This window comes from Mauremys reevesii, linkage group 22 (assembly GCF_016161935.1).
Source record: "Mauremys reevesii isolate NIE-2019 linkage group 22, ASM1616193v1, whole genome shotgun sequence".
NCBI classification, from domain to species: domain Eukaryota; kingdom Metazoa; phylum Chordata; order Testudines; family Geoemydidae; genus Mauremys; species Mauremys reevesii.
Genome location: NC_052644.1, coordinates 8,369,104 through 8,381,921, shown reverse-complemented (window position 1 = coordinate 8,381,921; position 12,818 = coordinate 8,369,104). Strand labels below are relative to the sequence as shown.

The 12,818-nt window shown below is 53.5% G+C and overlaps 1 protein-coding gene across 1 annotated transcript in view; it reads right to left on the bottom strand.

Moving 5' to 3' along the window:
* Positions 1-12,092, bottom strand: part of LOC120388133 — a 736,578-nt gene extending 724,486 nt beyond the window's left edge. The window contains 2 exon segments of the mRNA XM_039509761.1: positions 771-797; positions 11,882-12,092. Coding sequence (XP_039365695.1) covers positions 771-797; positions 11,882-12,002 — 148 coding nt within the window. The 5' untranslated portion in view covers positions 12,003-12,092.
* Between the last annotated feature and the right edge of the window lie 726 nt (positions 12,093-12,818).

The following is a 12,818-nucleotide window of genomic DNA, read 5'->3' as shown; positions in this document are numbered from 1 at the left end:
GATGGGCTAGAGGAAAGGAGTATGGGGCTTGTTTCCTGTAGTTTCCTCTGGCTCCCATTCAGTCTCGGTGTGGCAGACAGGCTGGCTCAGAGGGCCTGTGAATGGGACACTGGGGGGTTCCTCTCTGGAGGTCACCAGCTCTGATCCAGCCCCAGGCATAGGGGAATGGCTGACTCGTGGGATGGTGAATGGGACACAGGGTCTTTTTCTCCAGCGGACGCCAGCTCCAGCACAGTCTGTGCGAGGGGGATGAGCTGACGCAGTACACTGGGGGAAGGAGACCTGGGGCTTTTCTCCCGGAAGCCACCGATTCCCATTTGTCCCCAGCTGAGGCAGTGGTAGTGGGGGGAACACGCACGGGGCTTTCACATCTGGGGCCCTGGGTCCAAGCTGGTAGTGAGTGGAAATCGGAGCCCTCTAATGCCCAAAATGAGCTGTTGGGATTAATTCCCCTCCATGACAAGACAGGTGAATGACTGGGGCATTTCCACAGGTACCCTACAGCCAGGATGCCCTGCACCCTGCCATACAGCCTGCCTTGTTAACAATTCACTGGTGAGGAAACTGAGGCACGTAGTGAGGAAGTGATGGGGTGAGTCTGGAAGAGGCAGGATTTGAACCCAGGTCTCCAGCTCTACACTTGAACGACTAGATTAAATAACCTTAACTCTGCCCTTCCTCACCCCAATTTATGAGATAGCGGCACACTGCAGCATGCACCCCACACATACGGACAGACCCCTGCACCCTCTGCCTATGTTTGTATTTACCTGTCATGGGGAATCCTGTCATGAAAGCTGAAAGAAAGCAAAGAGATGAGGTAAGTCTCTGTCTCCATGGCTGGTCATCTTGGGGATCTCCAAACACTGGCTGATGTAAGTGAGCTCTCCCCTGCCATCTCTTGATGCACTGGGGGAAAAGGTCTGAGCTGCATGTGACTTATTTCCTGCCTCTCAAGGAGGTGGATTGACTCTCTTGCCCCTCCTGTCGGCGTCGGTCGCATCTACACAGAAGTGCTGTAGCTGCAGAGCTGCAACTGTAATGTTTCCAGTGCAGAAGAGCCCTAAGTAGCCAGCAAAAGACAAAACCTGGTGAGCGACGTCAGAACCAGTGACACTGCACCAGCCCTTCCAAACCAAGCCACCTGCTTCCACACTGCCTGCACCTCCGAAGGGCCCCCACACCCTGCTCCCCTCAGGCCTGGCTTCCCCGCACCTGGGGTGTGAAAGCCCCACACACTGTGTAATGGAGTGCTAAACTGTATTATACTGCTTAGCCACTAGGTGGCAATGTGTGTAAAATACAGTAACTCCTCACTTAAGATTGTAGTTATGGTCCTGTAAAATGCGACTTTAAGCAAAACAATGTTAAGCGAATCCAATTTCCCCATAAGAATTAATGTAAATAGGGGGGATCAGGTCCCAGGGGAAAAAATTTCACCAGACAAAAGGCATTATATACATTTTAAACAATTTTAAACAAGCAATTTAATACTGGTGTTAAACAGGCTGGCAGCCCCCTATCAGCTCCCCTCCCCCACCCCAGCGCCTCCCTCCCGTCAGCGGCCCCCAGGGATCAGCACCTTCCCCCTGTTCCCCCCACCTCCTGCCTGTGGCAATCAGCTGTCTCGCGGCATTCAGGAGGCTGTGGGGAGGAGCAAAGATGCGGTGCACAGTCTCCTCCCTCCCTCCCTCCCTTCCCCGTCTCCTGCCTGCAGCAGTCAGCTGGTTTGCGGCGTTCAGGAGGCAGGGGAGGGAGCAGGGAGGCTGCAAGCCTTCCCCCCAGCATCCTTAACGCTGCAAACCAGCTGATTGCCGTGGGCAGGAGACAGAGGGAGCGAGGGGAAGGTGCTGATCCATGGGGTTTGCTGGTTGGTGGGAGGCGCTGCGGGGGGCATAGGGGAGCTGATAACAGGACAAAGCAGGTGGCCAAACGACGTTATAGCGGAGCATTGCACAACTTTAAACTAGCATGTTCTGTAATGGAGCAGGGACGTAAGATTGAAACAACGTTAAGCGAGAGGACGTTTAATGGGGAGTTACTGTACCTTTTTTAAAGCTAACCACAGCCATATCTGGCAGAGCATTAAAGGATTGTGGTCTGTAAAAGCAAACTCTGACCAGTCCAGGTCTGGTACAGAAAAACACTGCGGTGTCTGGAGTAAACTAAGAACAGAAATAGAAGGAACAAAGCTACAAACGTTGCAGGATCTTGTCACCAGGCCACTCTTCAGTGCCCCAGAGAACTTCAGCTTTCACAAACTTCACCATGGACACAAGATTTCACATTGCTGTCAAGCTGCACAAAGAAACTGGAAAGATGCAGGTATCTTCTTTAATGTAGGATACAGGAAGCCAGCAAAGCATATCTTTAAATCCTTTGACTTTACTGAAGACAATCGCAAAGGTGACTATGAAATGGGTCTGGCTATGTTTGATGCATACTTTATATCTCAAAGAAATGTGGCTTATGGAAGAGCTTGTTTTCACCAGAGAACTCAAGAACTAGGGGAACGTTTTGAATGTTTTATAAGAGCTCTGCACATGTAAGCAGAGTCAGGATGAGCCCTACCCTGACATCTGGTGGTAAATTATGAGGAGTGGGCAAAGGAATTTCAGGAATGCACATTTGCATTGGTAAACCCACTCCACTTAGCATAACACACAGCAGCATGGGATGGTTATTTTCACAGCTGTGGAATCCCCAATTTCTTTGTTATTGGGGCAGGAAGGAAAAAAAAGGGCTGTTACCTTAATTATGTGAATGAGGAACTATGAGACTGCTTTATGACAGAAATGACTCAACCTACATTAAATAGTACTTGCTAGACAAGGGACATGGGTTCCAAAACCCAGTGAAGGGAGAGAAGCTGGGGACTGGTGTGTGTACCTGATGGTATGGGCCCCTTTTGCGGGCCTGGAACACCAATTGCACTTCCTCCTCTCTCCACTGTTAAAAAGCAGAGCTAATTTTGAATCCTTTAGGAGTCCATCTAGAGGTTGCTGACCTGAATTCATGTTGGGCCATGTGGCACTGGGGCTCTCCTACTACAAGTTGAAATCACTAAGAGCTGAAATCACTAAAAGAGCTAAGCTTACTGAGCTGAGATCACTGAGTGCTGTGTTAAGTAGTGGGAGAGCCTGAAGATCTATCACCAAGCAGCTGGCAGAGCGGAGCAGTCTGCAGCACGTTGGAGCAGCCCATGGAACAGTGAGCAGTGTGGAGCGGTTTGCGGGGACGGCTGATGTGGTTAATGGGTCTGCTGAAGGAGCGGCACAGCTGGTGGAGTGGAGCCAGTCGTGGTGAAGGCTGCAGCAGAACTCCACGGAGAAGCGGGGCAGTCGGCCCTGGCCCACGTAAGGTGTCCCTTAGCACCCTGTGTGCGTGACCCCCCCCCCATTTCCACCCAGGCTGGGGGGGGTAAAACTCTGCAGATAAACTTTTGAACTCTGAGGTGGCACTGACCAGAGACTGAGACTTTTGGGTTGTTGGACTTTGGGGTGATTGGACTTAAGACCCTAAGGACAGTGCCAAATGTACTTGGAGGTGGGTTTTGCTTATGGTTTGTGTATAGTCCTGTTTGTGGTGTCTCTCCAACATGATGCCGCATTGCTTCCCTCCTTTATTAAAAGGATTTTGCTACACTCAGACTTCGTGCTTGCGAGTGGGGAAGTATTGCCTCCTAGAGGCGCCCGGGGGGGTGGTAGGTAATAGTCCCAGGTCACTGGGTGGGGGCTCGAGCCGGTTTTGCATTGCGTTATTGAAACGGAACCCCTGGATACTGAACCCGGCCCTTGTTGCTGCCAACTTAGAGGGGCAGAAGGGTTACACACAGATAGGCTTAAAACTGTGATTTTGGGAATGCAAAGCTTGAAAATATCACAGACAAGCTGGTTATTGGGTTAACAGATAAAATCCTTTCACAGCAGCTACAACTGAAGAGAAATTTAACTCTAGCCCCAGCTATTCAAATAGCAAACCAGTCTGAATTAGTTAAACAACAGAACAAAAGGCAGGACAACTTGAAAAACATGAAACTAGCTTAGGCTATGTCTACACTAGCACTTGCTGCTGTATAACTTACAGCCAATTACAGAACCAGTTTCTCCTCCCTTGGTTTTCACACCTCAGCTGCTGGAACAGGGCCCCATCCTCCCTGATTGATCTAACCTCGTTATCTCTAGCCTGCTTCTTGCTTGCTTATATATACACACCTGCCCTTGGAAATTTCCACTGCTTGCATCCGAAGAAGTGGGTATTCACCCACGAAAGCTCATGCTGCAAAACATCTGTTAGTCTATAAGGTGCCACAGGATTCTTTGCTGCTTCTACAGAACCAGACTAACACGGCTGCCCCTCTGATACTGTATAACTTATGTTGCTCAGGAGTATGAAATGCCACCCCCGAGTGATGTAAGTTACAGTGACCTAAGCACCGGTATGGACAGCGCTATGTGGGTGGACGAAGCTCTCCTACCGATGTAGCTACCGCCGCTCACAGGGCTGGAGTATTTAAGAAACTGGAGAGCTCTCCTGTCAGATCAGAGTGGTTACATTAGAGAGCTTACAGCAGCACCACTGCATCGCTGCAGCTCCACCGCTGTAAACTCCCTAGTGTAGCTGTAGTCTTAGAAGGTTTATACAGATGCTAGAGTGTTAAAGCTTATTATCATAATACCCCTGAAGCCAGGAGAGAGAACACCCAGGCTAAGAGGGACAAATCCCAGCCTACATGCACAATGACTTAACCCCTGAGGGAGAGTGGACTCCCAGGAAGGGCTGTCGCACTGAAGGGGGTTCCTCCTAGGGACCATACAGAGCCAAGAGAGAGCACAAGTCCTGTGAGTCTGTGACATCCTCCCTCTTGTGGGACCTCACAGCGGCTCATAAGACCTCAGGACTGAACCTGAACACTGGAGACAATGGCAAATGGGCTTCCACATTGCCTTGTCCCCTCACCACAGTACCTCCTCCCCAGCTTCTCCTCTTATTCACATTGGCTCCATCTGCGAGCTGGAGTGCTCCTGCTTGGCTACTTAATAGATTCCCAATGAGTAACATTCCCCTAACTGGGGTAGTAGCTTTATCCACATCTAAGCTGTTAAAAGGGGCACACTCACAAAAACACCAACCCAAATACAACAGATTTCTCTCTCTCAGGAACAGCCTGAAACTGGGAGAAAACTTGTTAGCAGGCTACAGAATACACTAAGCAGCTGAAAGGTTTTAAAATATACTAAACAAATTGTCACACTGCAGCCTACACCCGGATGGGAAGCACACTGAACTATTTACTCTGTGTGTACACATACAAACCAACACACTTTCAGCAGTAACAGTCTCTTCTCGGGGTGCTGAAATTTGGCTCTTTGATTTGCTAGCCCCAGAACGGGGTGTGATGAGAGCGATGTCCCATCCCCCGGGTTATGGCTTCTCTCGACGTTCCACACAAATTATCACAGCAGTGTCCAGACCCTACTTTTTCTCTTTTTGTGCTAGTCCCATGTCTTCTCCCCTGAGAGAGAGTGCGGTGTGGGTCACTAGATATTGTTCCCCAGTAGCTTTTGTGAGTGACAAAGACACACCTCCCACACCGGTGAATGCCCCGGCCGAGTACTCACTGGGGCAGCAGGCTGCTCAGCCCCTGTAGCCAAGGGTCAACTGAAAAGGAGACAAATCAAGCTCTGGACTCCCTGGCCTGCTGCGAGGTGGGTCATAATGCAGGGGCCTTGTCTCAGGACCAGATCAGACAAGTCTGTGCAGAGCTGGCTGCAGTCATCTGCCTGGCTCAGGTGCTGCCGGAAACACCCCAGGTCGGGGTAGTCACAGCTCCCTGCATGGCAGGTCTCAGGGCAGTGTGTGTGTGGGGGGGGGCTGTTTCTGGGCCCTCCCGGCTGCCCACTCACTCCCCCTCGCTGGGTCTCTGCCTGTCTCTTGCTCCCTCACAGCGAGGTCCTGAACCCCCAAGTCCCTTCTGCAGCCATAGGCGGCGAGTTATATGGGCCCATGGGGCCCATGCTCCAGCAATGTTCCTGAAGGTGGGCCCAGCTCCACCAATGTTTGGGCCCCAGGCCCTGTGCTTTGGGGGTCCCCATGCCAGGGGTCGGCAATGTGGGGCACTCTCACCTCAGGGGCAGCTCCCCCCAGCCCCGGAGAGGCCCCAGCGCTGACTTGGCTCACAGCCCATTGGCCGGGAACCCCAGCCAATGGGAGGTGCAGGGGGCGGTGCCAGAGCTGCCCGGCCACATCTCCACAGCAGGGAGGGGGAGGGAGACACCGGCAGCGGCTCTCAGCCCTGGGCAGAGCGAGCAGCAGGGTCTGTGCCTGTCAGACTGACTCAGCCGGTGAGCTGTGGGGGCAGCCAGACACAGAGACACAGCCGGGGGGTTGTGGGGACAGACAGACACAGCCGGGGGTTGTGGGGACAGACAGACAGACAGACACAGCCGGGAGTGGTGGGGACGGACAGACACAAGGACACAGCCGGGGGATTGTGGGGACAGACAGACACAGCCGGGGGTCGTGGGACAGACACACACAGCCAAGGGGTTGTGGGACAGACAGACACAGCCAGGGATGGTGGGGACAGACAGACACAGGGACACAGCTGGGGGTTGTGGGGACAGACAGATGGAGCCGTGGGCGGGGGAAAGGAGCAGCAATGGGCGCCCCGGGGCTGGCATAAAATACACAGAACAGGGGGGGCTTCCTGAGGGGACTATAGCAACACACCCCCCACCCGCAGAGCAGACCCAGGTTGCAGCTGGCTCCGCCCATCACAGCCCCCTGCCCCACAGAGACCCACACAACCCTCTGCCCCCTTGAGAGACTCCCAATGACCCCTGTGCCCCTGTCATTCCTCTCCAGAGAGCCCTCCCCTTTGTGCCAGAGCACTCCCCTCCCCCACTGCCTCCCCTCTTCCAAAGCTCCCTACAATCTCCCCCTTTGCCTTCCGCAACCCAGCCCAGCCCATTCCATGGGCCGGGAGGCTCCCAGTCTATTGGCTAGCAGGGCCCATGGGAGCTGCACCTGAGGCAGGGTGCCTGCTTGCAGATGCAGACCTGCCTGGCTGTGCCTCCACAGCACAGGGAGGGGGAGCCACAGGTGAGCAAGCCCTGGTCATCATCACAGGCCCAGTAATTCTCTGGATATCTAATTTCACTGAGGCAAAATGTGTGCAATTTTATGGGTTGAATGATTGAATGACATAATACCCACCTGCCTGCATTGTCCGTCACTAAGTCCAGTAATTTTGTCGAGTGTTTGTCGCACAACATGGTGGTGCCTACCCCTACCTTGTGCTTCAGGGGGTGATGGGGTCCAGGGCAGCCTGTGGCTTTAGCGGGGGGCCTGGCACTGGCAGCAGCGAGTGACTTGGCCCCAGCCCACTCTGCTCAACCTCACCAGCTCCCAGCATTGCTCAGGGGCAGGGCCTTCGGGGAAGAGGTGGAGTGGGGGCGGTGTGGGAAGAGGCTGGGTGGAGCAGGGTTGCTCGCTGCTGTCGGCACCAGGCACCCCGCTAACCCCCCAGGCCACCCTGGACCCCACGTCCCCCTGAAGCATAAGGTAGGGGTAGGCATCCTATGGATGGGACGGATCCACTTGGGCACCACCAAAAATTATACAAACCTGCCGCCCATGTCTGCAGCCCCTGTCTCTGCTGCTGGGTTCTCTCCCCTCCGTGGGGCTCTGCCAGGCTGGGCCTGTCACCGCCTCATGGCAGGGTCCCACCCCCTTCACAAACCCTTGTCCCACCCCCCTCAGAAACCCTCATTCCACCCCTCACCTTCCTCACTGAACCTTGCCCCACTCACCACTCCTCACCCGCCTCCTGACTGATCCTGGCCCTGCCGCCCCCATGCCTCTCACCCCACTCACCAGCACTTACCCCACTCACAGGCCCTGCCCCTGTCACCAACCCTCACCCTGCTCTCCCCACTGAACCTGGCCTAGCCCCCCCATGGACTCTCGCCCTACCCCCCTCACCAATTCTCACCCTGCCCTCCTCACTGACCCTGGCCTGGCCCTTGCACAGACTCTCACCCTGCCCCCCTCACCAACATTCACCCTGCCCTCCCCACGGCCCTGGCCCCAGCCCCTTACTGACCCTCATCCCACTTGCTGGCCACAGCCCTGCCCCCCTCACCAGCTCCCACATATGTGGCTGGGTCTTTACTCAGCCCCTCCCACCCTCTCACATGGCTTTTCTCCCCCTGACTCTGCCCCAGCTCCTCGCCTGGGGCTGCTCTCGCTGTCTCCTTCCCCAGCATGCACAGAGGCTGGGACCTCAGCTGGGCTCCCTGATTGGCCCAGCTGCCTGGTCAATCAAACTGACCTGGGGCACTGGCTACTATCCATTGGCCCTAGTCTGGAGTTCTCTGATTGGCCAGAGGCCCTCTCAGTCCCAGGGTCCCAACTGCTCCTTGACCCCTCCCCTCTCTCCTGGCATGGGGCGAGGGCAGCCAAACAACCCACCCAGTGCCAGTGGGAGCAGCCAGCCCCTACACAACAGACACATTTACAAGAGCCATCACTCAGCTTGAGACCTGCTGGATATGGAACTGTGATCAACAGAAACCATCCACAGAGCAAACCCGACAGACGGCGGATGCGGAATGAGAAGATGACGACTCAAGCATTCCAGAACAACCCCAGTCAGTCGTTGTAACTAGCGGCCAGCCAGATGGCCAAGCTGCTCCACGTTGGCATTTTTCAGTTAGGAGCCCAGGGTGCTTCAGAGACACTGAACAGACTGATCCGTCCTGAACTTCACAGCCAGCGTGATAGTGTGAATAAATGGCAGATACATGGAACTTAATGGGGGAGATGGACTGGGATGTTAACCTGTAGTGATCTGCTCAGCCGCTGGGTGGTGCTGTGTGTAAAATCCCTTAACGAGCTGAACCTCAGCCGTACTTGTCAGGGCATTAAAGGATCTAAGGATGAACACAGCTGGGGTGGATGAGCAAATTCTGTAGCCAGACCACACCTGGGACAGGAGTATGATACACTCTGCTCCCGCCACGTCTGGCCAGGGCTAGCGCTGTCCTCAGTTTTGAGGGGGAGGAACAGTTATGGTGTGTGACCTCCCCCTGCCTCCCCAGTGTGTGTGTGTGTGTGTGTGTGTGTGTATGGGGGGGGGCAGATACAGTGTGTGAACTCCCCCTGCCCGCCCAGTGTACTGGGGGGGGGGGTTGTTACCATAGTTACCCTAGTCCTCTTTCACAGGGCGTTAACTCAAATTAGGAACCTTCAGTTCGCGCCAGCAGCCTCCACACAGCTCAGTCCGAGTGCAGCTCTTTGGTGCACTATGCAATTTACACCCCCACAGCTGGCTCTGTGCGCAGTGTAGACATGGCCCCTGGCTGGGGAGTTGCGTCCTTCCAAAAATGGGGAAAATTGGGTTTGAAAACAGGAGCACTGGAATTCGAGCAAGAAGCCAGGATCGTGGGTGAGCTGATAATCAGTTTGGATTTAATTGCAGCTAATAAGCACACAATGAATCAATGGAATACATTCATTCCAGTGAATGAATTCTTCACCAGACTCGGGGGCCCAGCAGTGCTGCTCTCAGATCAAGGGAGAAACTTTGAATACAAAGTGTTTCTGCAGCTTTGTGAGATTCCAGGGGCTCCACAAACCTGCCCCAGCCCCGCACACCCAGCACAGTCTCATAGGATAATAGAAAGTTTCAGTCTGACTCCGGGGTTTTACAAATTCATACATTCCTAGGTCAAAAGGGACCACTGTGGTCATCTAGTCTGAGTCCTGTATAGCACAGGCCAGAGACCTGCCCTGAAATAACTCCTAGAATGTTTAGATAAACATACAATCTTGAGTTACAAGTTGTCAAAAATGATGAAGAATCCGCCACGGCCCTTGGTAAATGCCTCATTCCAGCCTGAATTTGTCTGGCTTCTGGAACCTTCTAGCCACTGGAACCTGTTCCTCCTTTCTCTGCTAGATTGAAGAGCCCATTATGAAATACTTGTTCCCCAGGCCCATGTAGTTACTTACAGACTGTGATCAAGTCACCCCTTAACCTTCTCTTTGTTAAGATAAACAGATTAAATAAGTTTTCTAGTCCCTTACTCGTTCTCATGGCTCTTCTCTAAGCCCTCTCCAACTCATCAACATCTTTCTTGAACAGGGGACACCAGAACTGGACACAGAATTCCAGCATTGATCACACCAGCGCCAAATGAGGAAGTAAAATAAACTATCTGCTCCTACTAGAGATTCCCCTGTTTGTGCATAACAGGATCACAGCAGCTCTTTTGGCCACAATTTCTCACTAGTAGCTTGTGTCCTTTAGATTATCCACTGTACCCCCAAATTTTTTTCAAGGGGCATTGCTTCCCAGGAGAGAGTTCACCATGTAAGTATGGCCCATGTTCTTGGTCCCTAGATGTATACATTTGCATGTAGCTCTATTAAAATGCATATTGTTTGCTTGCCCCCAGTTTACCAAACATCCAGATTTCTCAACCCATCCTCTTCATTATTTAAACCCCCACAACTGTACCATCTGCAAACTTTCTCAGTGATGAGCTCTTCTTTTAGTGTCCAGCAACAGAGCCATTGTCTCTGTATTTGGGCTTACAAAGTGGATTGCTGGCCCTCTGGAAATGCTGGTGGATGCTGAGAGGGAGCTGAGATTTGTAATGTTAACTTGTCTTTGTTCTCCAGGTTCTGTCAGTGCCTACCTGAGTCTGAGAAGGGCTGTGTCTGGGGACAGCACATTTCATGGCTGACTGTGAGCCCAGTGGCTGTCTCTGGTTGTGCGTTGTACAGCACCAAGCACAGCGGCAGAGCTGAGAGGCACCAGGCTGGGAGTGATGAGACCAGGGCTCTGTTCCCAACAGCCGCTATCACAGCCCCTCTTTGTGCTCCTATTGCCCCTCTCGATCCTCTCCATTTACACTGAGCTCTTGGGGGCAGAGACTGCCTGTCGTTTGCCAGTGCAGAGCCCAGCACCACAGGGCCCTGAGCTCGGCATACAGTGCTGCCGTAACATGATACGTTGTGTTTGCATAATAAATAATAGTTAACAAATGGAGCCTCAAACACTGAACAAACACGGTAAGAGCACCACAGGAGTTATGTCATTCAGGGAATCCTGTGTGCAGTTCTGGTCACCTGCATGCAGGACAGATGGATTCAGATGGGACCAGGTGCAGAGAAGGGCTGCTAGGGTGGTTGGAGGATGGAGGCTGGTCGTATGAGACGAGACTGGAAGAGCTTGGCTGGTTTAGCTGGCACAGCAGAGGCTGAGCAGAGAGTGAGAAGAGCTACTGAAGCCAAAGGACAGTGCTGGCACAAGAAAAAATGGGGATAAACTGGCCAGGAGTCACGTTAGGCTGGAAATGAGAAGAAGGTTCCGGAACAGCCTCCTAATGGGTGAGGGGAGAACGCGCTAACTCACATGAAGGTGGTGCTTGACACGTGTGTGACTGGGATTCTATAACACGCCCTTCCAGCCCTGTGTCCCGTGTTCCTAAAGAGACCAGCCGAGGGCGGCTGGGAAACACCTCCAGGAGTCAGAGACATGCCGGTTTCTTTTTACTCTTTTAACACTTAACAAAAGTTCAATTAATTGTATTGTAAAATCGTATGTGCAACTAGATATATCCTGGTACCACCCCCCTACTCTAACTGCTAGACTCCACTCCCTTTCCCAAGGCAGCAATAGACCCCAGAAGTCCTGGCTCCCAGTCCCCACTGCTCTAACCACTAGACCCCACTCCCCTTCCCAGGAATAGACCCCAGGAGTCCTGTTCTCCTAGGACACAGCTATGCCGTGTCTGATGGGTGGGGCTGGAGAATCGCAGGGTGCCCCCAGGGCTATTCAAAGCCAGAGCAAAGGGAAAAGGCCACTCACCCCAAAGCCAGGCCAGGAGGATGGGGATCCTTGTGTTCCCAGCTCCAGCGCAGGCAGCCGAGCTCCTGCCAAGGGGGTGCCCAGCTGCGAGCAAGAGGCACCCAGGAAACCCCATGTTCATAGCACAGTCCTTGTGGGGCAGCGTGGCCAGGGGTTAGGGCAGGCGATTGTCCTTGTGAGAGAGACAAGCTGAGCTCCGTGTGATGGTCACAGGCTGGGAGGCTGAAGAGATGGGGAAGGCACCCAAGGGGGCAGGGACCCGAGGGGGCAGGGAGTGTGTGACAGGCCTCTCACTGCAGAGACCCCTCCCTCCGCACCCCCCGCTGCACGAAGTGATCCAATGCCTGTGCAACTGAACCCACAGAGGAGAAGTGACCCTCATGCGCTGCACGGTGGCTTTATTTCTATCACTGGATTGTGAAATATGTGTTCCTGAAACATGCTGAGCAAATAAACCCCTCTTGCAACTGCTGGTTCTGGGACACATGGGGTGCAGGGGCTGCTCCTGGAGCTGGTTCACAGGGAGTCAGCAGAACTGATCCACAGAGGCCTGGTGGACACGGGACAGGTGCATGGGTTGGACTGTGGGTGTGAGGCTCAACTCATGCAGTTAAAGCGACGCTGAGGGCTGTGTGGACGCCCTTACTCCAGTTGAATGAGGCTGATGCTTGGCTTAATCTACACCTAAAGCTTAGGTTGACCCAAGTACATCGCTCAGGGGGTGAAAAATTCACACCTCTGGAACGAAGAACTCTCCCATTGGCCTGGCTATTGCTGCTTTGAGGGGTGTATTAACTATGGTGATGGCAAAGCTCCTTTCATTGCAGTAGAATCTGCATCACACCACAGCTGCGTAGCCGCAGCACTGAGCTGTGCCACTACTGCAGTTGTGATGTACACACAGCCCTTGTCTGCCCTGGGAAGGGGCATCACTGCA